At 43.7% G+C, this 27,296-nt stretch overlaps 1 protein-coding gene and 1 non-coding gene across 3 annotated transcripts; one reads left to right on the forward strand and one right to left on the reverse strand.

The window, feature by feature from the left end:
• Positions 1-1,420: 1,420 nt before the first annotated feature.
• On the forward strand, positions 1,421-27,296 carry cfap97 (cilia and flagella associated protein 97). Of its 2 annotated transcripts, XM_046327483.1 has the most exons (8): positions 1,421-1,646; positions 2,498-2,851; positions 5,282-5,463; positions 7,315-7,483; positions 9,795-10,179; positions 10,400-10,701; positions 24,015-24,183; positions 26,272-27,296. In XM_046327483.1, exons 2-8 carry the CDS (start codon positions 2,531-2,533, stop codon positions 26,400-26,402), a joined length of 1,659 nt encoding a protein of 552 aa, XP_046183439.1. In that variant the 5' UTR covers positions 1,421-1,646; positions 2,498-2,530; the 3' UTR covers positions 26,403-27,296. The 2 variants fall into 2 exon arrangements, with proteins under 2 accessions (XP_046183439.1, XP_046183440.1); XM_046327484.1 differs by lacking the exon at positions 24,015-24,183.
• trnar-ucu lies at positions 13,229-13,314 on the reverse strand. Its single transcript is given in 2 exon segments — positions 13,229-13,264; positions 13,278-13,314. It is a non-coding gene; the product is annotated as a tRNA-Arg (tRNA).

The raw sequence follows: 27,296 nt of genomic DNA on the forward strand, positions 1-27,296 counted from the left end.
TACTGTCTTTTTTTCTGTACTGTATTTTGTCTACATGATTGCTGTGCTGTGTGTATGATTGACATTAAAACAGTGAATTCCATTTGGTCGTTATCTGTTCTTAATATGTGAAGAGATGAAAAGGATAAGATGCTTGAAATAAGAAATTCTGACTTTGACAAAGCAGTTTTGTACTTGTTAATGTTGATCAAACAGCTTTATAATTCTAGTTTCGAGCACTAAGTTACTCAGAACCAGTAATACAATCTCAGTAACAAGTTATCTTAAGATACTTAAGGACAAAAAATCTTGAAACAAGTGAAATGCTCCATCATAAAAACTGGCTGATAAGAAGAAAAACAAGCATATATTGCCTTGATTTAAGATATTTAATCTTACTTAGATTTTAATTTTTGCAGTGTAATAAAAAAAATTGTAGGAAGCATTGGTCACAGCTCTCGCAATTGTCAGCTGTTGTTAGAATGCATTAGATTGACAGTAACAGTCAGTCAGATTAGGCTACAGATAGAACACTGGCTGATGTTGTCAAGCAAATTCAGTTCATATCCATATTGTTAATATTTGTTTAGTGATTTAAATTAAGACCCCATCCCCAGAAGCTTATTCCAGCAGGCTATTGGACAATACAAGCAATTTTTACCTCTACATCGCCTCACTATTCATGTTGAATAAATTATAATGTAAATTTATACTAAGCAAATTGCTAAATCGTTCAGTTTACATCTTGCCTAGGCTACTGTAGGCTATCTGAAATGAGATGTAGGCCTATCAGGGGCTATAGGCTACCTGCATTTAGCTAAGCAAACCAATGGCAAAGCTGAATTGCAATCATAAACCAAGATTTGTGTCAGTAGCCTATGCCTATAGAAATGACAAGCCAATCTAGAAGATAGGCCATTTATAACGGGTTGTATGTAGTCTTAACATTTGGCACTTATTATTAAGGCACAATTGCCAGAAAAATTGCATAACATTCGTTTTTTAAAGTTCTTCCAAGTGTTTCTTGGGTAGAGATTTCGATATCCTCTGTCTAACTTTCATCACTCTAACTCTCCTGTCAATTTTATGCCAAAAGTAGACAGAGTTAAATCGAAACCCATTGATAGAAAATGATCTGGACTGAATTATCTTTTCTCTTGCAACATATTCCAATTCCTTTATTACTTTAGCTAACTCGCAATACTTATTATTTGGATGGAAACCCGATCGTAACGTCATTCAAGTTACTTAGACGGTAATCCTTCTTAATTTGTTCGATTAATTTATGGAAAAAAAAACAGTTTTTTGGATTTCATGTGTCAAGCACTCTCTTGCTGCGCAAAAACGATAGTTTTCAAGCCTTGGGGTTGTTTTGAGGGTCATTGGGCTAAAAATGTAAGGTAACCTGGCAACCCTGTCCACAGCGTCTAGTCTTCCGGAAAGCCACACCAAAAAGAAGAAGACGTTGCTTAGTTACATTAGCTATTCAACCCACACATATTTAGTCTAGCTTCGTTTCATGTAACGTTAGCAAACTACTTTCAATATGCCATTTAAAGTAACGTTACATGGAGACTGCTTGGTTATAACGGCATAGACTAAAAAAACAAAGCTAGCTAATTAATCAACTGATTTGTCTTGAGTCATACACTTAGCGTGCATGCCAGGTAAGGTCGTAAAAAAAACATCTAGTGTGCTTTATTGTAGCTAGCTTGCTAACGTTAGCTAGCTAGGTTAGGCTGACGTTAGCAGAGCTTTCTTGATAGGATCAGCTGCCTTGATTCGGTCTTTTGTAGGATACTGACTTGATAACGTTATAGTAAAGTGAACTGTCTGTCTTTATGCTAGCTAGCTAACTTCCATTTGAGATGTGGATGTTTTACTTGAGCTAGCTAACGTTACTGGCTTTCCCATCAATCAAGGCTACACTGAAGCGTTATATGCAGTGTCCTGTAGTCAAATAAATCACTGAATGCAGAATGCCCTGGGTAACGTTACTTTGGGTACTGACTGTAAAAGTGTCAGTCTTTCTACTAGCTAGGTAACGTTAACTACTCGCTAGCTTAACAGTAACTAGCTAACGTTAACGTCAGTGATAAAGGAACTTCCACACCTTGTTAACGTACACATATGAACTGTTTTACTAGAGTTAGCTAGCTCTTCCATTAGAACTGTGGATGTTTTACGTTGATCAATAAAACCTGCAATTAAGTGCTAGATGCATTGTCCTGTGGTCAAATAAAATAGCTAAATGCCTTTGGCATTGGGTACTGTAAATGTGCTTTTTAGACTTTCCTCACAGTTAGCTAGCTACTGTAGCTAACATTATGTAGGTAGCTAGATTGTGTGTGCGAGGCAGTTTATCAGCAAATACAATGCATATAGCCTAAACATTGCTAATGCTGGTTTGATTAAATAGGTCCACCTATAGGCTACCGTTTCGAATTTAAATGAAGTATTAACCAGCTGAGAGTATCGAATATATATATATATATTTTTTTTAATGTCCCCTTTCCAGTTCGCGACCAGAGTGCTGAAGGAGACAACTGTTATGTACAGCCCCAAAGAACTGGAGGGCGAGGTGGATCACTCGTTTTTCGACAGCGACGCTGATTGTGACAGCATCAGCAAAGAGCAAGGGAAGAGTGAAAGAAAGAGTGAAATAAGCTCTGAGGCTAGAAAGGAGCCAGACATCCAGCCGGAGGCTCCACAGACAGAGCTGCGTAGTGGTACAGAGAGGTCCGGTGGTGGTACTAGGGACCCTAGTCCTGCAGGAGTAATATTTCAACCGAGGACAGAGGAGAAGGGTCATGGCTTTGAGGCCGAAGACAGGAGGAGCAGGTCTTCTAGCATATCGTCCAATAAATCAGAGGTAGGCATGCTAATGGTGAGGCTATTTGGTGAATGTTCTGTAAGAAAGGCATGAACAAGGATTGTCTGATGAAAATAACCACTGTCATCTTTTACCCTTTCCCTTGTGACTTTTCCCAACCCTTTTACCCAGGTCAAGGTAAAGTCACAAGGAAAGGGCAACAAGTGCTTTATTATAAAATCAGAATGCACCCTATCTGTAACCGATTTACAGTGCACATGCAGGCATAACAGTATGCAGGAGTAATAACTTGTACTAGACAAGTTGCGGGGCTCCCGAGGGGCGCAGCGGTCTAAGGCACTGCATCTCAGTGCTAAAGGCGTTACTACAGACCCTGGTTCGATTCCAGGCTGTATCACAACCAGCCGTGATTGGGAGTCCCATAGGGCTGTGCACATTTGGCCCAGCGTCATCCGGTTTAGGGTTTGGCCGAGATAGGCCGTTATTGTAAATAAGAATTTGTTTTTAACTGACTTGCCTAGTTAAATAAAATTGTAAAAAAGTCTGGCTTCATCATTCTACATTACGCCACAAGGTGTCATTATGCCACTCAATACAAACTGCCCAGGCTTGGGGTACTTTGGAATTGAGGCCTAATCAAAATCAATTTACATTTACATTTAAGTCATTTAGCAGACGCTCTTATCCAGAGCGACTTACAAATTGGTGCATTCACCTTATGACATCCAGTAGAACAGTCACTTTACAATAGTGCATCTAAATCTTAAAGGGGGAGGGGGGGTGAGAGGGATTACTTATCCTATCCTAGGTATTCCTTAAAGAGGTGGGGTTTCAGGTGTCTCCGGAAGGTGGTGATTGACTCCGCTGTCCTGGCGTCGTGAGGGAGTTTGTTCCACCATTGGGGGGGCCAGAGCAGCGAACAGTTTTGACTGGGCTGAGCGGGAACTGTACTTCCTCAGTGGTAGGGAGGCGAGCAGGCCAGAGGTGGATGAACGCAGTGCCCTTGTTTGGGTGTAGGGCCTGATCAGAGCCTGGAGGTACTGAGGTGCCGTTCCCCTCACAGCTCCGTAGGCAAGCACCATGGTCTTGTAGCGGATGCGAGCTTCAACTGGAAGCCAGTGGAGAGAGCGGAGGAGCGGGGTGACGTGAGAGAACTTGGGAAGGTTGAACACCAGACGGGCTGCGGCGTTCTGGATGAGTTGTAGGGGTTTAATGGCACAGGCAGGGAGCCCAGCCAACAGCGAGTTGCAGTAATCCAGACGGGAGATGACAAGTGCCTGGATTAGGACCTGTGCCGCTTCCTGTGTGAGGCAGGGTCGTACTCTGCGGATGTTGTAGAGCATGAACCTACAGGAACGGGCCACCGTCTTGATGTTAGTTGAGAACGACAGGGTGTTGTCCAGGATCACGCCAAGGTTCTTAGCGCTCTGGGAGGAGGACACAATGGAGTTGTCAACCGTGATGGCGAGATCATGGAATGGGCAGTCCTTTCCCGGGAGGAAGAGCAGCTCCGTCTTGCCGAGGTTCAGCTTGAGGTGGTGATCCGTCATCCACACTGATATGTCTGCCAGACATGCAGAGATGCGATTCGCCACCTGGTCATCAGAAGGGGGAAAGGAGAAGATTAATTGTGTGTCGTCTGCATAGCAATGATAGGAGAGACCATGTGAGGTTATGACAGAGCCAAGTGACTTGGTGTATAGCGAGAATAGGAGAGGGCCTAGAACAGAGCCCTGGGAGACACCTGTGGTGAGAGCGCGTGGTGAGGAGACAGATTCTCGCGACCTGTCAGGTAGGACGCAATCCAAGCGTGGGCCGCGCCGGAGATGCCCAACTCGGAGAGGGTGGAGAGGAGGATCTGATGGTTCACAGTATCGAAGGCAGCCGATAGATCTAGAAGGATGAGAGCAGAGGAGAGAGAGTTAGCTTTAGCAGTGCGGAGAACGACAGGGTGTTGTCCAGGATCACGCCAAGGTTCTTAGCGCTCTGGGAGGAGGACACAATGGAGTTGTCAACCGTGATGGCGAGATCATGGAACGGGCAGTCCTTCCCCGGGAGGAAGAGCAGCTCCGTCTTGCCGAGGTTCAGCTTGAGGTGGTGATCCGTCATCCACACTGATATGTCTGCCAGACATGCAGAGATGCGATTCGCCACTAAGTCCGCTGCGCTGTCCGCTGTCAATGTCAAGGAAGCATAATTATTTGAAAAGAATATATGATTTAATCCTAAAAATGTCCATTAGAATTCCAATTGTTTTTATACAATACAGTACAGATTTAAAACAAACAGTAGTCAAATCAAATGCAATCCTCATCATTCATGTTCTTAGTGATAATCATTTCAATAACATGTCCATCAAAAGCTTGAGAACTGTTCCATGACCAGGGAGTTGCCTAAAACAAATATGTCTAACCATGGTCTATTGTAATATTTGTAGTAGTTGTAAACTATATTCACTTACCTGTCTAGTCGGAGGTGAAGGGCGGCAGCGGTGCAGAGGAGGTATCTAGCATCCACTCCAAGAGCTCCAGCGACATCCGCACGGCATCATCGGCAGAGGAGCAGGAAGAAGGCGCCGATGATGATGAAGATGGCTATCATCAGAGCCAAGATGAAAGCGACGAAGAGTCAAGGAGGCCACTGGGTCAAAGGTTCAAAGATTTTATGATTTTTTTTCCTGATTTTTAAAAATATTTTTAGGACTCCCATATTTCCTTCTCAAAATTGAAATCAGCATACAATTTCTTATCTTTGTGTATTTATTATTTATATTGCCACTGAGATTATAAATGTCTTTCCCAAAGGAGGCCTGGCCAAGATAGCAGCAAACAAGCATGTAACATTATGCAGGAGTGTCAAACTCATTTCGTGGAGGGCAGTGTCTGCTAGTTTTTGTTATTTCCTTTCAATTTGTTTCCAATTAAGACCTAAACAACCAGGTGAGGGGAGTTCTTAACTAATCAGTGACCTTAACTCAATGAGTCCCACCGTAATGCTGGTGCATTTTGGACTTACAACCCCTTTTAAACATTTTTGTTTGAGCTAAAGACTACTGAGTTGGACCATTGGATGTGTTTATTTTGTCTGCATCCTTAGATACCAATACTGAATCAGAGAGGTGCGGGTGGCTGTCTTAGTTGACGTCCACATCATCGGCGAGCAGTTGTTGTTGGGGGTTAACTGCCTTGCTCATTAGTCTGATTTAACGGGGGCTGAGCTAGAGCAGTGTTTGTGAGACAAGGGTGGATCCTCAAGGAGCCCGGGCTTTCCTTTACACGGATCAGTCGTCTTGGTCCCTTTGCAGAGAAACAGCCCCAAAGCATGATGTTTCCACCCCCATGCTTCACAGTAGATATGGTGTTCTTTGGATGCAACTCAGCATTCTTTTTCCTCCAAACACGATGAGTTGAGTTTTTACCCAAAAGTTATATTTTTGTTTCATCTGACCATATGACATTCTCCCAATCTTCTTCTGGATCATCCAAATGCTCTCTAGCAAACTTCAGACGGGCCTGGACATGTACTGGCTTAAGCAGGGGGACACGTATGGCACTGCAGGATTTGAGTCCCTGGCGGCGTAGTGTGTTACTGATGGTAGGGTTTGTTACTTTGGTCCCAGCTCTCTGCAGGTCATTCACTAAGTCACCCCCCCCCCCCCCCCTCATGTGGTTCTGGGATTTTTGCTCACCGTTCTTGTGATAATTTTGACCTCACGGGGTGAGACCTTGCATGGAGCCCCAGATCGAGGGAGATTATCAGTGGTCTTGTATGTCTTCCATTTCCTAATAATTGCTCCCACAGTTGATTTCTTCAAACCAAGCTGCTTACCTATTGCAGATTCAGTCTTTCCAGCCTGGTGCAGGTCTACAATTTTGTTTCTGGTGCTCTTTGGTCTTGGCCATAGTGGAGTTTGGAGTGTGACTGTTTGAGGTTGTGGACAGGTGTCTTTTATACTGATAACGAGTTCAAACAGATGCCATTAATACAGGTAACGAGTGGAGGACAGAGGAGCCTCTTAAAGAAGAAGGTCTGTGAGAGCCAGAAATTAAAAATTAAAAATCCTACAATGTGATTTTCTGTTTTTTTTAAATAATTTTGTCTGTCATAGTTGAAGTGTACCTATGATGAAAATTACAGGCCTCTCATCTTTTTAAGTGGGAGATCTTGCACTATTGGTGGCTGACTAAATACTTTTTTGCCCCACTGTATATGAAAGTTGGATAAATGGAAAGCCAATTTTAGATGGGTTCTCAGGACTGATCGGGTTAATTGATCAATCAAGTACAAGTGAGGAGTGAAAACCTGCAGACACTTGCCATCCGTGCAATGATTTTGACATCTGAAGCATTACAGACATCAAATCAACAGTATAGTGTTCCAATATGCAGGCAAATCATTTGCGTCTTCTGTTTACCAGGTTGTGTTCTTATCTAGACTGTGCCATGTCATTCAGTTGGATGGGTAAGCCTTTGTTTCATGACCTTATATTTTGTTAACCCAAGGTTGATACCCGGACCTAATGGGACACAACACGGCATTCCCAAGAAGCCTGTCAGGAAGCTCCGCCACAGGAGTTTGTCCCCATCTTCCACTTCATCCGAGTCGGAGACGGATGAGAGCTACAGCAGTGGGGAGAGCTGCTCCTCCGAGCCCTCTCACTCTGTGGACATGGTAGGATTACAACTTGTTCTTGTCTAACTGGTTGAGGCTAGTCACTCTCAATCCTGCTCCTGGAGAGAGCTGCAGTACTGCTCGGCTTTGTACACATACCCAATGGTTACTTCAAGGAAGGGAGGAAAGAAGGATGCATTTTAAGAGTATTCGCATAGGGTCTAGCTATTTGTCCCAGCTCAGTAGTGAAACACCTGGGTTGAATTCACTACGAACCAAACGGGCTGAATTGGGGAGGGCCCTAATAAGAAACACTCATTTTTGTAGCAAAATGTTTTGCTACGGTTTGCACTAATGAAGATCAGGAAGGTAAGGGGGTCTTCTACACTGCTCAAAAAAATTAAGGGAACACTAAAATAACACATCCTCGATCTGAATGAATTAAATATTCTTACTAAATACTTTTTTCTTTACATAGTTGAATGTGCTGACAACAAAATCACACAAAAATTATCAATGGAAATGTATCAACCCATGGAGGTCTGGATTTGGAGTCACACTCAAAATTAAAGTGGAAAACCACACTACAGGCTGATCCAACTTTGATGTAATGTCCTTAAAACAAGTCAAAATGAGGCTCAGTAGTGTGTGTGGCCTCCACGTGCCTATATGGCCTCCCTACAAAGCCTGGGCATGCTCCTGATGAGGTGGCGGATGGTCTCCTGAGGGATCTCCTCCCAGACCTGGACTAAAGCATCGGCCAACTCCTGGACAGTCTGGTGCAATTGGTGGATGGAGCGAGACATGATGTCCCAGATGTGCTCAATTGGATTCAGGTCGGGGGAAAGGGCGGACCAGTCCATAGCATCAATGCCTTCCTCTTGCAGGAACTGCTGACACACACCAGCCACATGAGGTCTAGCATTGTCTTGCATTAGGAGGAACCCAGGGCCAACCGCACCAGCATATGGTCTCACAAGGGGTCTGAGGCTCTCATCTCGGTACCTAATGGCAGTCAGGCTACCTCTGGCGAGCACATGGAGGGCTGTGCGTCCCCCCCAAAGAAATGCCACCCCACACCATGACTGACCCACCGCCAAACCGGTCATATTGGAGGATGTTGCAGGCAGCAGAACGTTCTCCACGGCGTCTCCAGACTGTCACGTCTGTCACATGTGCTCAGTATGAACCTGCTTTCATCTGTGAAGAGCACAGGGCGCCAGTGGCGAATTTGCCAATCTTGGTGTTCTTTGGCAAATGAAAAACGTCCTACACAGTGTTGGGCTGTAAGCACAACCCCCACCTGTGGACGTCAGGCCCTCATACCACCCTCATGGAGTCTGTTTCTGACCGTTTGAGCAGACATATGCACATTTGTGGCCTGCTGGAGGTCATTTTGCAGGGCTCTGGCAGTGCTCCTCCTGCTCCTCCTTGCACAAAGGCGGAGGTAGTGGTGCTGCTGCTGGGTTGTTGCCCTCCTACGGCGTCCTCCACGTCTCCTGGTGTACTGGCCTGTCTCCTGGTAGCGCCTCCATGCTCTTGACACTACGCTGACAGACACAGCAAACCTTCTTGCCACAGCTCGCATTTATGTGCCATCCTGGATGAGCTGCACTACCTGAGCCACTTGTGTGGGTTGTAGACTCCGTCTCATGCTACCACAAGAGTGAAAGCACCGCCAGCATTCAAAAGTGACCAAAACATCAGCCAGGAAGCATAGGAACTGAGAAGTGGTCTGTGGTCCCCACCTGCAGCACCACTCCTTTATTGGGGGAGTCTTGCTAATTGCCTATAATTTCCACCTGTTGTCTATTCCATATGAACAACAGCATGTGAAATTTATTGTCAATCAGTGTTGCTTCGTAAGTGGACAGTTTGATTTCACAGAAGTGTGATTGACTTGGAGTTCCATTGTGTTGTTTAAGTGTTCCCTTTATTTTTTTGAGCAGTGTATATAGAATATCATAGAAATCCCAGGACATAGTGTCTATAATACTGTAAAAAGCTCACCTAGTTGCTGTCAACTCCACACAGTTGTAACTGACTAGTTGGACATTCATTTGCCACTGAGCCTTATTTTTTTCAAAATCTGTTGATGAGTTGAATCAGGTGTGATGACGCTAAGCTGGGACAAAAACCTGCAGTACTCAACTGGCACAGGAGTACTGAGAATCACTGCTAACTGTATGTCGATCTGCATAACAGTCTGGAAATGGGCATCAGCATCTGCTAAATGATACAAATCTAAATGTTGGCACTGTTATGGTTGCAGTAAGTTGTTCAACAGGAGTTAAGACACTCTTAAAATCCAGAATTTATCTCGTTTTAACTGTTAAAACAACTCCCTGAATGCATCTTATTCTTCCTTCAGGTGCATACTGGATGCCCAGAGCCCTCTCCCAAGCCCGGGCTCCCAACCCACCAGACATCCATGCCCTCCTCCCCCAGATGGAGGCCCCCTAGGCTGGGCTCGGCAGCGCCTAGAGAGATTCCTCACACCACCGTCACCCTTGAAGAAGAGGAAGACACAGTGACTGACGTGACCCCACTGTCCACCCCCGACGTTAGCCCGGCCCAGTCCCTGGACCTGGGAGTGGGGAGGGTAGTGGTGGAGGAGGAGGGTGTGGGGCCTGGGGGTGTGGGTGTCAGGCAGCAGCAGCATAGAGGGACAGAGGGGAGCGCTCCCACTGGTAACCTCAGCAGCATACCCCAGGAGGAGGAGGAAGGGGGCTCCTGGAACCCAGATGTAGAAGAAGGTGAGGTGGGGAGAAGCAGGGGCTGAGGTGTATGTGCGGGTGGGTGGGGGGGTCAGTCCAGGAGGACAGGAGCTATCTGAGAAAGTGGCGGTTTACATATATTTTTTATAAATATTTTCATTGACATGCAGATGCTCCATTTGTAACAAATCAGACAGCTAACTAACAAAATGTTTATCTGCTGCTTCCTCTGTCATCTCTCCCTCCTCTCTCTCTGAAGCATTCCTCAGTCGCCTGGGGAGTGGCCTGGCCATCGACTGCCCCAGTGGAGGCAGGAATAGGAAGAATTACTCCTTTAGCAACGACGAGGTGCGGCAGATTGACCGGGAGAACCAGAGGCTGCTGCGCCAGCTGTCGCGCCCATCGCCCCACTCGCGACCGGGTAGTACGGGGGGCACCAGCACCACCAGTAGCTCCCGGAGGAGGTCCAACGGAGGAGGAGGGGGTCCGCCCCCTGTCCGTCTCTACCACAGCGCCCTCAACAGGCAGCGCGAGCAGCAGCGTATCGAGAAGGAGAACCTGGTAAGTGTTCTTCTCTTTTTGTGTGTGTAACATGTAATTGTAATTGGGTGTTTGGCTTTATTGTTTCAAAGTTACATTGTGTTTATTGGGATTTTTGTTTATTTCAAGCTCAAATGAGTCCAGGCTTGCTTCAAAGTGGATGTACAGTGCCGTGAAAGTATTTGCCCCTTTTCTGATTTTTCTATATTTTTTAAGCGAAAGGTGGCACAACCAGTTTTTGAGTGTAAGGGGGCAATTACTTTTTCACACAGGAGCATTACGTGTTGCATAACTTTGTTTATGAAATAAATGAAATGGGTATGTAATTGTTGTTATTTGTTCACTCGGGTTCCCTTTATCTAATATTAAGATTTGGTTGAAGATCTGATAACGTTGTCATCAATCATATACAACAGTAGAGGAAGTTAGAAAGTGGTCTTATTTTTTTTCACAGCACTGTAGCTGTGCCATCAGGAGCATATATTTGTATATTATGGTTAGAAGATCGCTATGAACTTGGCACTTGGCTTCACCCTATGATGTACGTTGCTGCAGCAAAGGCATTTTGAAAAAGTAACTCTTTACTGCCCAGAACTGTTCCATGTTATGAACAGACTAAAAGTTCCAAGTCCTTAAATGAGGCCTTGCTGGCTAAACCCAAAGTCCCAAACAATCCTCCAAAGGACAATATTTCTGTGAATTATCCGGAAAACATATGTAATGGACATTTTTGTTCCATTTTCACACAAACTGCTGCCTGCGTGCACACAATTTTATTCCGAAAACTATAATCCTCTACTTGTGAGGCAGTCGAGGCTCCTCAAAGGATGAAGGGGAGGACCATCCTCCTCAGTGAATTTCATAAAAATATGAATGGTTAAACATTAAAAAAGGTATCCTTTTTAGATTAAACTATACTAAATATAATCACGTCACAAAATAATTGATTAAAACATACTATTTTGCAAAGAAGGTCTACATTAGCCTCAACAGCACTCTGTAGTGTAGCAACATGATGTAGCTGGAGAACAGCTGACATGTTGTCAACCCGATCAGAGAATTAAGTCTAGTACTGAAAGCATAAGCTACAGCTAGCTAGCACTGCAGTGCATAACATGTGGTGAGTAGTTGACTCAGAGAAAGACAATAGTTGAACAGTTTTGAACAAATACGTTTCTTCCAAACTGAAGGAGAAGCAAGAGAGAAATATACAGTGCATTTGGAAAGTATTCCGACCCCTTCACTTTTTCCACATTTGGTTACGTTACAGCATTATTCTAACATTGATTAAATGATTGTCTTCCCTCATCAATCCCACATAATGACAAAGCGAAAACAGGTTTTTAGAAATTTTTGCAAATGTATTACAAAAAAAATACATTATTTACAGTATTAAGACCCTTTGCTATGAGACTCGAAATTGAGCTCCGGTGCATCCTTTTTCCATTTATCATCCTTGATATGTTTCGACAACTTGATTGGAGTCCACCTGAGGTAAATTCAATTGATTGGACATGATTTGGAAAGGCACACACCTGTCTATATAATGTTCCACAATTCACAGTGCATGTCAGAGCAAAAACCAAGCCATGAGGTCGAAGGAATTGTCCGTAGAGCTCCAAGACAAGATTGTAATCAAGGCACAGGGGAAGGGTACTAAAAACATGTCTGCAGCATTGAAGGTGCCCAAGAACAGTGGCCTCCATCATTCTTAAATGGGTGGAAGTTTGGAACCACCAAGACTCTTCCTAGAGCTGACTGCACGTCCATACTGAGCAATCAATGGAAAAGGGCCTTGGTCAGGGAGGTGACTAAGAACCCAATAGTCACTCTGACAGAGCTCCAGAGTTCCTCTGTGGAGGTGGGAGAACCTTCCAGAAGGTCAACCATCTCTGCAGAACTCCATCAATCAAGTGGCCAGATGGAAACCACTCCTCAGTAAAAGGCACATGACAGCCCGCTTGGAGTTTGCCAAAAGGCACCTAAAGAAACAAGATTCTCTGGTCTAATGAAACCAAGATGGAACTCTTTGGTCTGAATGCCAAGCGTCACATCTGCAGGAAACCTGGCACCATCCCTACGGTGAAGCATGGTGGTGGCAGCATCATGCTGTGGGGATGTTTTTCAGGAGCACGTACTGGGAGACTAGTCAGGATCCAGGCAAAGATTCCAAAGGTGCTTCAACAAAGTACTGAGTAAAGGGTCTGAATACTTTTTATTTTGAATACATTTGCAAAAAAAAGTTTGACCTGTTTTTGCTTGTCATGGTGTGGTATTGTGTGTAGATTGATGAGGGGGGAAAAACTATTTAATCAATTTTAGAATAAGGCTGTAACAAAATGTTGAAGAAGTCACTATGTTCAATTTAGCTCACAAAAATGTTTGTTTTAGTAGCTCGTTGAGAAATTATTATATGTATTTAGCCTTACTCAAGTCTCTTTCGAAATGCTATACTACTTTTAACAACGAAAATTTGTTAGAGTGACTAAGATAATTTTGTCTTACTTTATCATTTTTTCCTGTATCACTTTCTTTAAAAAAAAAAGTGCGACTCCGGTGGGACTCGAACCCACAACCTTTGAATCACCTCACAAGCCTAGAAGTCCAATGCGCTATCCATTGCGCCACGGAGCCACTTGTTGCACATGTGTGAAACTGAATATTTTGAAGTGTGTGTGTGTGTGTGTGTGTGTGTGTGTGTGTGTGTGTGTGTGTGTGTGTGTGTGTGTGTGTGTGTGTGTGTGTGTGTGTGTGTGTGTGTGTGTGTGTGTGTGTGTGTGTGTGTGGGGAGGGGAGGGAGGGAGGGAGGGAGGGAGAATTGCCAGGGTTGTGTATGCTGTCTGTGTGTCTGAGAGCACAGGCCGGTCAGTGAAAGCAGACACAGTACAGCCATAGAGAGACGGTAGCAGGTGGCAGTGGACACAACAGTGGTGGCAGCACAGATTGACATTATATAGAGTTCAAGGCCAACCCCAACCTCTACTCCAACAGCCCTGTACTATACAGGGGGTACTGGTACCGAGTCAATGTACAGGTTAGTCGAGGTAATTCGTACATGTAGGTAGGGGTTAAGTGACTATGCATAGATAATAAACAGCGAGTAGCAGCAGTGTAAAAACAAAGGGGGGCGGGGGGGTCAATGTAAATTGTCCTTGTGGCCATTTGATTAATTGTTCAGTAGTCTTATGGCTTGGGGGTAGAAGCTGTTAAGGAGCCTTTTGGACCTAGACTTGGTGCTCAGGTACCGCTTGCCGTTAGAGAGCAGAGAGAACACTCTATGACTTGGGTGACTGGAGTCTTTGAAAATGTTTTGGATCCTGGACTTCCAGACGGGCTGCCCCCAGGTGGTGAGGGTAGGTAGCAACACATCCGCCATGCTGATCCTCAACACAGAGGTGGGTGCTCAGTCCCCTCTTGTACTCCCTGTTCACTCATAACTGCACGGTCAGGCACGACTCCAACATCATCATTAAGCTTGCCGATGACACAATAGTGTCACCAACAGTGACGAGACAACCTATAAAGAGGAGGTCAGAGACCTGGCCATGTGGGGCCAGGACAACAACTTCTCCCTCAACGTGATGAAAGAGATGATTGTGGACTACAGGAAAAAGAGGATCGAGCATGCCCCCATTCTCATCGATTGGGCTGGAGTGGAGCAGGTTGAGAGCTTCAGGTTCCTTCAGGTTTCCACATCACCAACGAACTAACATGGTCCATGCACACCAAGACAGCCGTGAAGAGGGCACGACAAAGCCTATTCCCCCTCAGGAAACTGAAAAGATTTGGCATGGGTCCTCAGGTACTCAAAAATTTCTACAGCTGCAGCTGCACCATCGAGAGCATCCTGACTTGACCATGCAGTTGTGGGTGAACAGTGAGTACAGGAGGGCACTGAGCACGCTAATGATCAGCGTGGCAGATGTGTTGGTGCCTACCCTTACCACCTGGGAGGCGGCCCGTCAGGAAGTCCAGGGTCCAGATGCAGAGGGAGGTGTTTAGTCCCAGGCTCCTTAGCTTAGTGATGAGCTTTGTGGGCACTGATGTTGTGGGCACTATGCATTCTCACATAGGTGTTCCTTTTGAGTGCTACAGGGCGGGAGTCATTTTAGGCAGGTTACCTTTACTTTCATGGGCACAGGGACTATGATGGTCTGCTTGAAACATGTTGGAATTACATACTTGGTCAGGGAGAGGTTGAAAATGTCAGTGAAGACACTTGCCAGTTGGTCCACGCATGCTCTGAGTGCCTTTCCTAATAATCAGTCTGGCAACGCGGCCTTGTGAATGTTGACCTGTGTAAAGGTCTTGCTCACATCGGCTATGGAGAGCATGATCATAGTCGTCCAGAACAGTTGGTGCTCTCATGCATGCTTCAGTGTTGCTTGTTTGCTAGTTTGCAAGCCCTGCCACATTTTATATATATATATATATTTTTTTTTTTGCCCGTCTACCAATAGGTGCCATTCTTTGCGAGGCTTTGGAAAACCTCCCTGGTCTTTGTGGTTGACTCCGTTTTTAAAATTCACTGCTCAACTGAGGGACTTTACAGATAATTGCATGTGGGGTACAGAGATGACGTAGTCATTAAAAAGAAACATGTCAAACACTATTATTGCACACACAGTGAGACCATGCAACTTATTATGTGACTCCTGAACTTGTTTATGCTTGCCATAACAAAGGGGATGTATACTTAATGACTGAAGACATTTCAGCTTAAAGGTTTTTTTTTCATTTGTAAAAAAAATATTGTCACGCCCGACCATAGAGCCTTTGTTTTTAATAATATATAATAATAATAATAATATAATAATAATAATAATATAATAATATATAATATATATGCCATTTAGCGGACGCTTTTATCCAAAGCGACTTACAGTCATGTGTGCATACATTCTACGTATGGGTGGTCCCGGGAATCGAACCCACTACCCTGGCGTTACAAGCGCCATGCTCTACCAACTGAGCTACACGCCCTTACCTACTATGGTATAGTAGGTAAGGGCGTGACTGGGGGGGTTTTCTAGTTATTATTTTCTATGTGGTGTTCTAGTTTAGTTTTTCTATGTTGGTATGATTCCCAATTCGAGGCAGCTGGCTATCACTGTCTCTAATTGGGGATCGTATTTAAGTAGCATTTTTTCCACTTGTGTTTTATGGGATATTGTTTTGAGTATGTGCACGTAGCACCACTGTAGTCACGGTTTGTTGTTCATTTTTTGTTTTGCTAAGTTTCACTTTCAATAAATTGGAACTCAAAATCTGCTGCACCTTGGTCCGTCTCTACAAATGAATATCCCATCAAACCAGGACCAAGCAGCGTGCCCAAAGTGGGAAGGATTTCTGGACATTGGAAGAAGTGATGGGGAGATGCGCAACCCTTCCTTGGCGACAGACTGAGGGAGATAATGGAGGACAGCGACGACGACAGGGTTTGCGGCTACAGAAAGCCCAAAGACAACCCCAAGTTTTGGGGGAGGGGGACATATGGAGCTGGCGATTGAGCAGAGGGAAGAGCCAGAGACTGTCAGGAAGGCAATGGCGAAGTTGGGAGAGAGTGAGATGAGAGAGATGTTGTGAAAGTGTGTTCTGCTCAACATCCGACCAGAGGATCTGGGTGGCAGTCTGGTGCAACATGTGTCGGTTCCACGTTTCTGGCCTCAAGTGTGCCTCTCCAGTCCGTTACGTCATGTGTCTCCTCCTCGCACTCTCCCTCAAGTGCTCCTTCCCAGTCAGGTACGTCCTGTGCCTGCTCCTCACACTCTCCCTGAAGTGCATGTTCCCAGTCAGGTACGTCCTGTGCCTGCTCCTCACACTCTCCCTGAAGTGCGTGTTCCCAGTCAGGTGCCACCTGTGCCAGCCCCACGCATCAGGCCTCCGGTGCGCCTCCCCGGTCCGGAGCTTCCAGCGATGTTAGTGTTTGGTATGATTCTCAATTAGAGTCAGCTGGCTATCATTGTCTCTAATTGGGGATCATATTTAAGTACCATTTTTTTCCACCTGTGTTTTATGGGATATTGTTTTTAGTAAGTGCACGTAGCTCCTCTGTAGTCATGGTTTGTTGTTCGTTTATTGTTTTGTTTTGCTAAGTTTCACTTTCAATAAATTATGTGGAACTCAACATCTGTCTCTGGTCTGTCTCTACAAACGAACTTGACAAATATTCTGGAATTTATCTAATCATTGTTTGTAGTGATTAGATAAAGTATGTCATCCTATATGTCAGTCACCCTTGTATCTCCAAAACTCGCACTGTTATTGTGCAATGAGCAGTGCTGGCTGGGACAGGCTGTACAGTACTGTAGCTGTATTGCAGTGCTCTCTTTCGCTCTTTCTTGCTCTCTCTCTCTTAACTCATCAAGAGGGGGAGGAGAGTTTCTCTCCCTCCCTCTATTCTTAGTGTGGTAATTGAATATACCGTGTGATGTATATACACCTCTCACATAAACTTACACACACACACACACACACACACACACACACACACACACACACACACACACACACACACACACACACACACACACACACACTGTCTCTCCATTGACAGATGGCACATTTGTCCAGCATTGGAGTTGTTCAGGGTAGTTGACTGTCCTTCTCACTCATTGTACACTATATAGTTTGAGAGAAGGTATCACTTAGTAGAATCCCAAGTAGATGGTTTGTAGATGTTCAATTACCATCAACAACATTTCAACTAACAATCCACTAACAATAGCCCTAACCCTCACCTTCACCTTAAGCATATCAACAGAAAGTTTGACCATCTGTAGATCATAATTTGGGACTATCCAAAGTGTGACCTGAGAGAAATATGAATAGCTTATCCTTACCTGGCTCTATGCATATTTTATGATATTGTTATACACATTGTCTGAGAGATTGTATTGGTTTACACAAAACATTTTATATATATTTTCTAGCAAGGGGTTTAGATATAGTACCGGTCAGTTCTGCCTCCTATGGAATATGGGGGGTCATTCTTAACCTTTCCCCTATTTCCATTCCTAGTTCTTCCTGACGGTCTCACTTACTGATATTTCCTCTCCGTATGGCTTGTTGGTGGGAGCGTGACTGCATGTGACATTTTGAGCTACTGGCTGGTTATTTTTACTCTCAATGGGCCACGTTTTTTACCTCTGCTTTTCAGGGCTCACTATCCTCTCCCAGTTTCATTAAGGTCTCTGGTGGTAATGGCCTTGGAAATGTTTCTGTTTCTACATGAACTGCCTACTCACATTAGATAGTTGAAATATATATAAAAATGCCAGATGATCTTGCCACAGTGACCCAATTATTTTGTGTTTTGGTAATGTGTTTGGCTAATACTTTAGTTTAATTTCCACTTTTATTTATCCAGTTTCTCATAGATTTTATTTCAATTTGCAAGAGACCTAGCTATTGAACATGATCGGAGGGGTCAAGTAGTTTTAATTAGTGTGGACTGTGTCTAAAGAAAAGTTCATGTGAACTCGTGCCATGTACTTCCAATAAGGGCAAGGTCATGGCTAAGGGCCAACCAACCAGTTAAATTAGGGAGAGGGGCCCAAAGCCTCATAAGTCAGCAAAGCGTTTCTCTTGTGTAATGTCACAAGGAATGGTAAAGGGGTGTGGGGGTTGGTTGGGGGGGGGTTATGACATCGTAGAACCTCATCTGCATGCTCATCTTATTGACCGGATTTAACCAAATCCATCTCTGAATGAACTACTGCGCAACAAAAAATTGAATAGTACTCTCTCTCTTCTCTTACTCACTCACTCACTGACTCTCTCAATCACTCACTCACACACACAAAAGCTGTGCAGTAGACATACGGTGTTCACAGTTAATGTACATATGTTGTGTTTTTTAACTAACTACCAGCACACATACGTTGCGGCTGTCGCGAATCAAAATATGTCCAGATTACGTCATCTTTTGTCAATAATGTGTCAAAGATAGAGTCAGTGATATGACGTAGATGCAGAAAGTAAAGAGCATAGTAGTTCAATTTCCGTAACAACTTAGTGCGTTGAAGCGCAAGGATCAACTTCACTGCTGTTTTGGTGCACTGGCTCATCACAATATCTGCAGTGCTGCTCGTGGCAACATCATTTCGCATCATTTCGCCTTTAAAAGGGCAATCAACAGTTGCCCTATCCATTTATGGACTCATAGTGCATTTGGAAAGTATTCAGACACCTTGACTAGTTCCACATTTTGTTACATTACAGCCTTATTTTAAAATCTTCATCAATCTACACATAATACCCATAACTGACAAAGGAAATACAGGAAATAGGAAATACAGGTTTAATTTTTGCAAATGTCTAAAAAAGAAAGAAATATCACACCTGTATTTGGGGAGTTTCTCCCATTCTTCTCTGTAGATCCTCTCAAACTCTGTCAAAGTGGATGAGGAGAGTCGCTGCACAGCCATTTTCAGGTCTCTCCAGAGATGTTGGATCGGGTTCAAGTCCGGGCTCTGGCTGGGCCAAACAAGGACATTCAGAGACTTGTCCCGAAGCCACTCCTGCGCTGTCTTGGCTGTTTGCTTAGGGTCGTTGTCCTGTTGGAAGGTGAACCTTCATCCCAGTCTGAGGTCCTGAGTGCTCTGGAGCAGGTTTTCGTCAAGGATCTCTCTCTGTACATTGCTCCTTTCATCTTTCCCTCGATCCTGACAGTCCCGGGCGCTGAAAAACCACCACCATGCTTCACCGTAGGGATGGTGCCAGGTTTCTTCTAGATGTGATGCTTGGCATTCAGGCCAAAGAGTTCAATCTTGGTTTCATCAGACCAGAGAATCTTGTTTCTCATGGTCGGAGTTTCATTTGGGTGCCTTTTGGAAAACTCCAAGCGGGCTGTCATGTGCCTTTTACTGAAAAGTGGCTTCTGTCTGGCCACTCTACCATAAAGGCCTGATTGATGGAGTTGGTGGTCCTTCTGGAAGGTTATCCCATCTGCACAGAGGAACTCTGTCAGAGTGACCATCGGGTTCTTGGTCATCTCCCTGACCACGGCCCTTCTCCCCCAATTGCTCAGTTTGGCCGGGCGGTCAGCTCTAGGAAGTGTCTTGCTCGTTCCAAACTTCTTCCATTTAAGAATGATGGTGGCTACTGTGTTCTTGGGGACCTTCAATGCTGCAGACATTTTTTGATACCTTTCCCCAGATCTGTGCATCAACAGAATCCTGTCTCGGAGCTCTATGGACAATTCCGTTTTTGCTCTGACATGAATTGTCAACTGTGGGACCTTTATATTGAAAAATGTGTGCCTTTACAAATTATGTCTAATCAGTTGAATTTACCACTGTTGGATTCCAAGTTGTAGAAACATCTCAAGGATGATCAATGGAAACAGGATGCACCTGAGCTCAATTTCGAGTCTCATAGCGAAGGGTCTGAACACTTAAATGAGGTATTTCTGTTTTTAGTTTTTTAAATACGTTTGCAAAAGAAAATCTGAACCTGTTTTCACCTTTTTATTGTGGGGTATTGTGTGTAGATTGAGGGAAAACAATCATTTAATACATTTTAGAAAAAGGCTGTAACGTAACAAATTGTGGAAAAAGTCAAGGGGTCTGAATACTTACCGAAAGCACTGTATATACCCATTGATTCTTGAAGAATATGACTTATATATGCCTCATGAGCTTAGTTCAACTTTCATACCCCATCAGAACCCTAAATATGGGCCTCCCGAGTGGTGCAGTGGTCTAAGGCCACTAGAGATTGGTTCGAGTCACAGCCAGCCGCGACCTGGAGACCCATGGGTCGGTGTGCAATTGGCCCAGCTTCGTCCAGGTTAGGGGAGGGTTTGGCCCTATCATGGCCCTATCATGGATGGTCAGTCCTTTCATCCTTAACGTTGTCTTTGAATTTGAGAGTGGTTATATTTCTACAGCCAATTCATGAACATGCACCTGTGGAACGGTCATTAAGACACGAACAGCTGACAGATGGTAGGCAATTAAGGTCACAGTTATGAAAACTTAGGACACTAAAAAGGCCTTTCTACTGACTCTGAAAAACACCAAAAGAAAGATGGCCAGGGTCCTTGCTCATCTAGGCATGCTGCAAGGAGGCATGAGGACTGCAGATGTGGCCAGGGCAATAAATTGCAATGGCTGTACTGTGAGATGCCTAAGACAGGACTGACAGCTGATCAACCTCGCAGTGGCAGACCACATGTAACAGCACCTGCACAGGATCGGTACATCCGAAAATCACACCTGACAGGATGGCAACAACAACAACTACCCGAGTTACACCAGGAATGCACAATCCCACCATCAGTGTCCACAATCGGCTGAGAGAGGCTGGACTGAAGGCTTTTTGGCCTGTTGTAAGGCATGTTCGCACCAGACATCACCGGCAACAAAGTTGCCTATGGGCACAAACCTACCATCTCTGGACCAGAGAGGACTGGCAAAAAGTGCTCTTCACTGACGAGTCGCGGTTTTGTCTCACCAGGAGTGATGGTCAGATTCGCGTTTATGGTCAAAGAAATGAGCGTTACATTGAGGCCTGTACTCTGGAGCGGGATCGATTTGTAGGTGGAGGGCCCGTCGTGGTCTGGGGCGGTGGGTCACAGTATCATTGGACTGAGCTTGTTGTCATTACAGGCAATCTCAACGCTGTGCGTTACAGGGGAGACATCCTCCTCCCTCATGTGGTACCCTTCCCGCAGGCTCATCCTGACATGACCCTCCAGCATGACAATGCCACCAGCCGTACTGCTTGTTCTGTGTGTGATTTCCTGCCGGACAGGAATGTCAGTGTTCTGCCATGGCCAGCGAAGAGCCCGGATCTCAATCCCATTGAGCACGTCTGGGACCTGTTGTATCGGAGGGTGAGAGCTAGAGCCATTCCCCCCAGAAATGTCCGGGAACTTGCTGGTGCCTTGGTGGATGAGTGGGGTAACATCTCACAGCAAGAACTGGCAAATCTGGTGGAGTCCATGAGGAGGAGATGCACTGCAGTACTTAATGCAGCTGGTGGCCACACTGTTACTTTTGATCCTCCCCCCACCCCCTTTGTTTAGGGATACTTTATTCCATTTCTGTTAGTCACATGTCTGTGGAACTTGTTTAGTTTGTATCTCAGTTGTATAATCTTGTTATGTTCATACAAATATTTACACATGTTAAGTTTGCTGAAAATAAACGCAGTTGACAGCGAGAGGACGTTTATTTTGGTTTTATAATGGTAATGGCTCATGTCCAGTGGATTTGTAAGGCTTGTTCCCTTTGACACTGTTGACAGATCCAATTTGTTTAACTGAAGTGTGCTAATAATATTATGTGTGTGCAGCATGCCTGCAGCTGCCTACTATCAATGACACTGGGCTGGCATAATCAAAATAGACAAAGTGGTCTGTAGTGCACAATTACACAATATTTACCTTTTGAAACACTATTAGCTTATACTGTACAGTCATGGCCAAAAGTTGAGAATGACACAAATATTAATTTTCACAAAGTCTGCTGCCTCAGTTTGTATGATGGCAATTTGCATATACTCCAGAATGTTATGAAGAGTGATCAGATGAATTGAAAAGTCCCTCTTTGCCATGCAAATGAACTGAATCCCCCCAAAACATTTCCACTGCATTTCAGCCCTGCCACAAAAGTACCAGCTGACATAATGTCAGTGATTCTCTCGTTAACACAGGTGTGAGTGTTGACGAGGACAAGGCTGGAGATCACTCTGTCATGATGATTGAGTTTGAATAACAGACTGGAAGCTTCAAAATGAGGGTGATGCTTGGAATCATTGTTCTTTCTCTGTCAAACATGGTTACCTGCAAGGAAACACGTGCCGTCATCATTGCTTTGCACAAAAAGGGCTTCACCGGCAAGGATATTGCTGCCAGTAAGATTGCACCTAAATCAACCATTTATCGGATCATCAAGAACTTCAAGGAAAGCGGTTCAATTGTTGTGAAGAAGGCTTCAGAGCGCCCAAGAAAGTCCAGCTAGCTCCAGGACTGTCTCCTACAGTTGATTCAGCTGCGGGATCGGGGCACCACCAGTACAGAGCTTGCTCAGGAATGGCAGCAGGCATGTGTGAGTGCATCTGCACGCACAGTGAGGCGAAGACTTTTGGAGGATGGCCCAGTGTCAAGAAGGGCAGCAAAGAAGCCACTTCTCTCCAGGGAAAGAATGATATTCTGCAACAGGTACAGGGATTGGACTGCTGAGGACTGGGGTAAAGTAATTTTCTCTGATGAATCCCCTTTCCGATTGTTTGGGGCATCCGGACAAAAGCTTGTCTGGAGAAGACAAGGTGAGCGCTACCATCTGTCCTGTATCATGCCAACAGTAAATCATCCTGAGACCATTCATGTGTGGGGTTGCTTATCAGCCAATGGAGTGGGCTCACTCACAATTTTGCCTAAGAACACAGCCATGAATAAAGAATGGTACCAACACATCCTCCGAGAGCAACTTTTCCCAACCATCCAGGAACAGTTTGGTGACGAACAATGCCTTTTCCATTATGGTGGAGCACCTTGCCAACTAAGTGGCTCGGGGAACAAAGATCGATATTTTGGGTCCATGGCCAGGAAACTCCCCAGACCTTAATCCCATTGAGAACATGTGGTCAATCCTCGAGAGGTGGGTGGACAAACAATAACCCACAAATTCTGACAAACTCCAAGCATTGATTATGCAAGAATGGGCTGCCATCAGTCAGGATGTGGCTCAGAAGTTAATTGACAGCATGCCAGGGTGGATTGCAGAGGTCTTGAAAAAGAAGGCTCAAAACTTGCAAATATTGACTCTGCATCAACTTCATGTAATTGTTAATAAAAGCCTTTGACACAGTTATGAAATGCTTGAAATTATACTTCAGTGTTCCATAGTAACATCTGACAAAATATCTAAAGACACTGAAGCAGCAAGCTTTGTGGAAATTAATATTTTTGTCATTCCTAAAACCTTTGGCCATGACTGTATACCATTCGGTACCAGATAGTTACCAATGGTGTTGAATACTTTGCAGTACCTAAAGGTATCCATTGCTAGACACACAATTACATTATGATTTTCAGGTCCAATCTGGAAAAGGAATGTAAAATAGTGATTTATGCTCTGCCAGTGTTTGAAAATGTTGATGGGCACCTAATGGCTTCATAACCCTCACCGTATTAATAGAGCAGTTAATAGCCATTTCATATCTGCATACGTCACCTTATGACAACGACCGCAAGTTAATATTGTAGTTATGTCTTGCAATTGGTGTTTGCACTGCATTTGAATGTGATATGTATAGGTTATGAATGTCTTAGGAAGACATTATACAGGTACTTCATGGAAATTGTTACCACCATTTCTCACCAGGCTTTCCTGCGGAGGCTAGAGTCAGTAAGGCCTACCCGGGGCATGAAGAGGGCAGAGCAGCTGGCAGACTACCAGCGCCAGGCCGGATACCTGGGCATCGCCACCTCACTCTCTGCCATGGACAGATCGCCCTCCAAGATGGAGCGGTCCTCCAGCAGAACGTCACCAGGTCAACTCTCTGAAGAACTGATGCTCAATATCTCTCAATAGCCCAAAGACAATACTTATTTCTGTCATTCATTAAGAGCGACTGAATTGGCATCTTTTATTTTTGTTCTTTTGAAGGATCACTTTACTCAAAACATATTTTGGTATTTTTTCCATTAGTCCACTGTTAATATAATCCCATTTTTTTAGCATGTAATGTTTTCGAGATCATAAGCACTGAGCACTTCCACTGTAGCCAGGGCAAACAAATTTTCATATAAAAAATGAATCATAGCATTCACTAATTTTTACATGATGAAGTAGAATCATGATGAGAAATAATATTCAAATGTATATTCCTAAAACATAAGTTGGAAATGATATTGTTGCTGCTTCCTGTATTTTTTATATATACTATATACTGTAGCCGAGTGTCACCGGTTTTAAATGTCCAAATTCATAATCAATATGCTGAAATAAGTTGTGATATGTGAAGACTAAAACATATATATTACTCCCTACTGTATGCACACGTGTCACACTTGTGTTCAGATTACTTGTATTTTGATAAATTATCTGCTCACGCATAGGGCTGCTCACGGTGATTGTCAAACTAGCTGCCAGTCTCACGGTAATTGACCATTAATTAACAAAACGCATGTAGCATCTTCTGGCTTCAACACATAAGCCTACGAGCCACTGATGCAGACCTTTGGAGCATCTACATTTTATAAAGTCTAATAAATCCATGTAATATAGCCTACACCATCACAATAAATCCATGTAATATAGCCTACACCATCACAATAAATCCATGTAATATAGCCTACACCATCACAATAAATCCATGTAATATAGCCTACACCATCACAATAAATCCATGTAATATAGCCTACACCATCACAATAAATCCATGTAATATAGCCTACACCATCACAATAAATCCATGTAATATAGCCTACACCATCACAATAAATCCATGTAATATAGCCTACACCATCACAATAAATCCATGTAATATAGCCTACACCATCACAATAAATCCATGTAATATAGCCTACACCATCACAATAAATCCATGTAATATAGCCTACACCATCAACAATAAATCCATTATTTATTTTAGACAGGTCTAAAGAAACATTATATGAAGAAAAAATAGTTATTTCAGAAGAACAGAATAGCATACTCTGAGTTGTCCTTATGTATGGTACTGATCTGGCTATGCCATATGGCTGTGGGCTACACTAGTTCATTTAGCAGACAACATTTGCTTAGAATTCCATGGAATTATTTTATAGTATGAAGAATACAATTGAATAAAATAAAACATATTTTTTCCAAACGATTTGAGTGAATGCGCACATGTGGAAATCTGTGGTGAGCGATTGACAAAGAAACAGTTACTCCTATATGCTTAATTTAGAGTTATTTATGTAACTTTAGTTGAGCTATATGTTTTGATTTTTAATACTTTCTAAGGCGACATGATGCGACTCTAATGATGATTTGAAAAAAGTTGCATGAAAGGCATGAGCTCTGCTTAGTTTTTTTGTGCAGGCTGTACACACTTTATCAATCTCTCTCTTTCACAATTTGACAAGCACTTTTGATAATGCCTCAAATTTCCCGGCAGCATCCCCTTTGTGTGGCCGTACTGCATACTGTACTGAAAGTGGCTGCTGACATGCACCATTTTTCTTGTGAACAAATATTAAAATATAGTTTTTGAGTGATCTATCTGTGTTTAAAATGCACAAAATGATAACAAATTCTCACAGCTGTTTTTTTGTTTCCCTTTTTCCCACCCCACAAACGTCAAATGTGATGTGCTGTTGTACTCGAATGTACATAGCCCATATATTTTTACATTGAGGGAGTTAAATTTGGTAGAAGGTAGTACATCATATGTGTAGTATAATATAGTAATACTAGCATATAATTAATGTAGTAGTAATAGTATGTATATCAGTAGTACTATTGACGCATGTTGTCTTGTTGTTTCATCATATGTGTAGTATAGTAATACTAGCATATAATTAATGTAGTAGTAATAGTATGTAAATCAGTAGGACTATTGACACATGTTGTCTTGTTGTTTTTTCTTCAGGAAAGAGCCCCAGGCCTGGCAGTACCAACCGCAACCACCATAGTGCCAGGGCATCATCTGCCATCGCTACAACCTCCACACCCCTACCCAGGCACGCCAGTACGGCAGCGTCCCGAGCAGCATGGTCCTGAGAGCTGTGCTCAGGGAGGAGCCCCATTCCCCAACTCCCCCACCCCTTCCAAGTCCTTACCTATAAGTGAATAGTTGCCCCTAAACATTGATCCAAGGTCAGTTTGACATTCTTCCCCCAGATGGTTAAGTTGAGGTTGTTAGGGGTGTCCCACACAATGAAGGATCTGTGTCAGAGGTGTGCGAAGCCAGAAATTGGTCACACTTTGTCCAAACTAAATCTCCATTGTGCTCTGATCATGCACTTGTCCAGTGATTCTGTTTTAGCCCTCAATTCTAATAAATAAAGGGATCTGACACTGATTGTCTGTTTCCCAGATTTAGACTAAGCCTAAAATAACTTTCGATAATTGTTTTTCCTTGGAGCATACATTTTAGTCCAGGAGTAGTAGGCTTCATTTGGGTCCGAAAAACCAGTCCTATATGATGCAAGAAAGATGGTGTTGCCGTTATACAACAATTCTCATAAAACTGCTTCACTATTGCTTCCCAGGACCTACGGCTAGCTGCCATAAAGTATTGTGTACTGTTCTTCTGTTGTAATGGAAGATATAGCCTGGCTATAGCCTAGATATAGGTAATATGGTTCAACTATAAAAACAAATTAAAAAACATTCCTTTGTCAGCTTAGCAAGTGGTGCTTATCAATATGCTTAGTGAATAGAGTAAGCACTAAGTATTCCGTGCTGTATTTGCACTCTTGTGAAATATTTTCAAGTGGAACTTTTCTGTAATTGTTCTTACATTATCATGAATAATGAGAGAGATATATCTTTGTGGTCTGGTAAAGCTTTTTTTTAGAATATTATGGGAGAATTAGTCATATATATTTTTTATTGTGATCCTGTGCAAATTTCTTGATGTTTTCCAATAAAGCTGCTTGTTGCGTGCACCAA

The sequence above is a fragment of the Oncorhynchus gorbuscha genome, linkage group LG24 (genome assembly GCF_021184085.1).
Source record: "Oncorhynchus gorbuscha isolate QuinsamMale2020 ecotype Even-year linkage group LG24, OgorEven_v1.0, whole genome shotgun sequence".
Classification (NCBI taxonomy): Eukaryota; Metazoa; Chordata; class Actinopteri; order Salmoniformes; family Salmonidae; genus Oncorhynchus; species Oncorhynchus gorbuscha.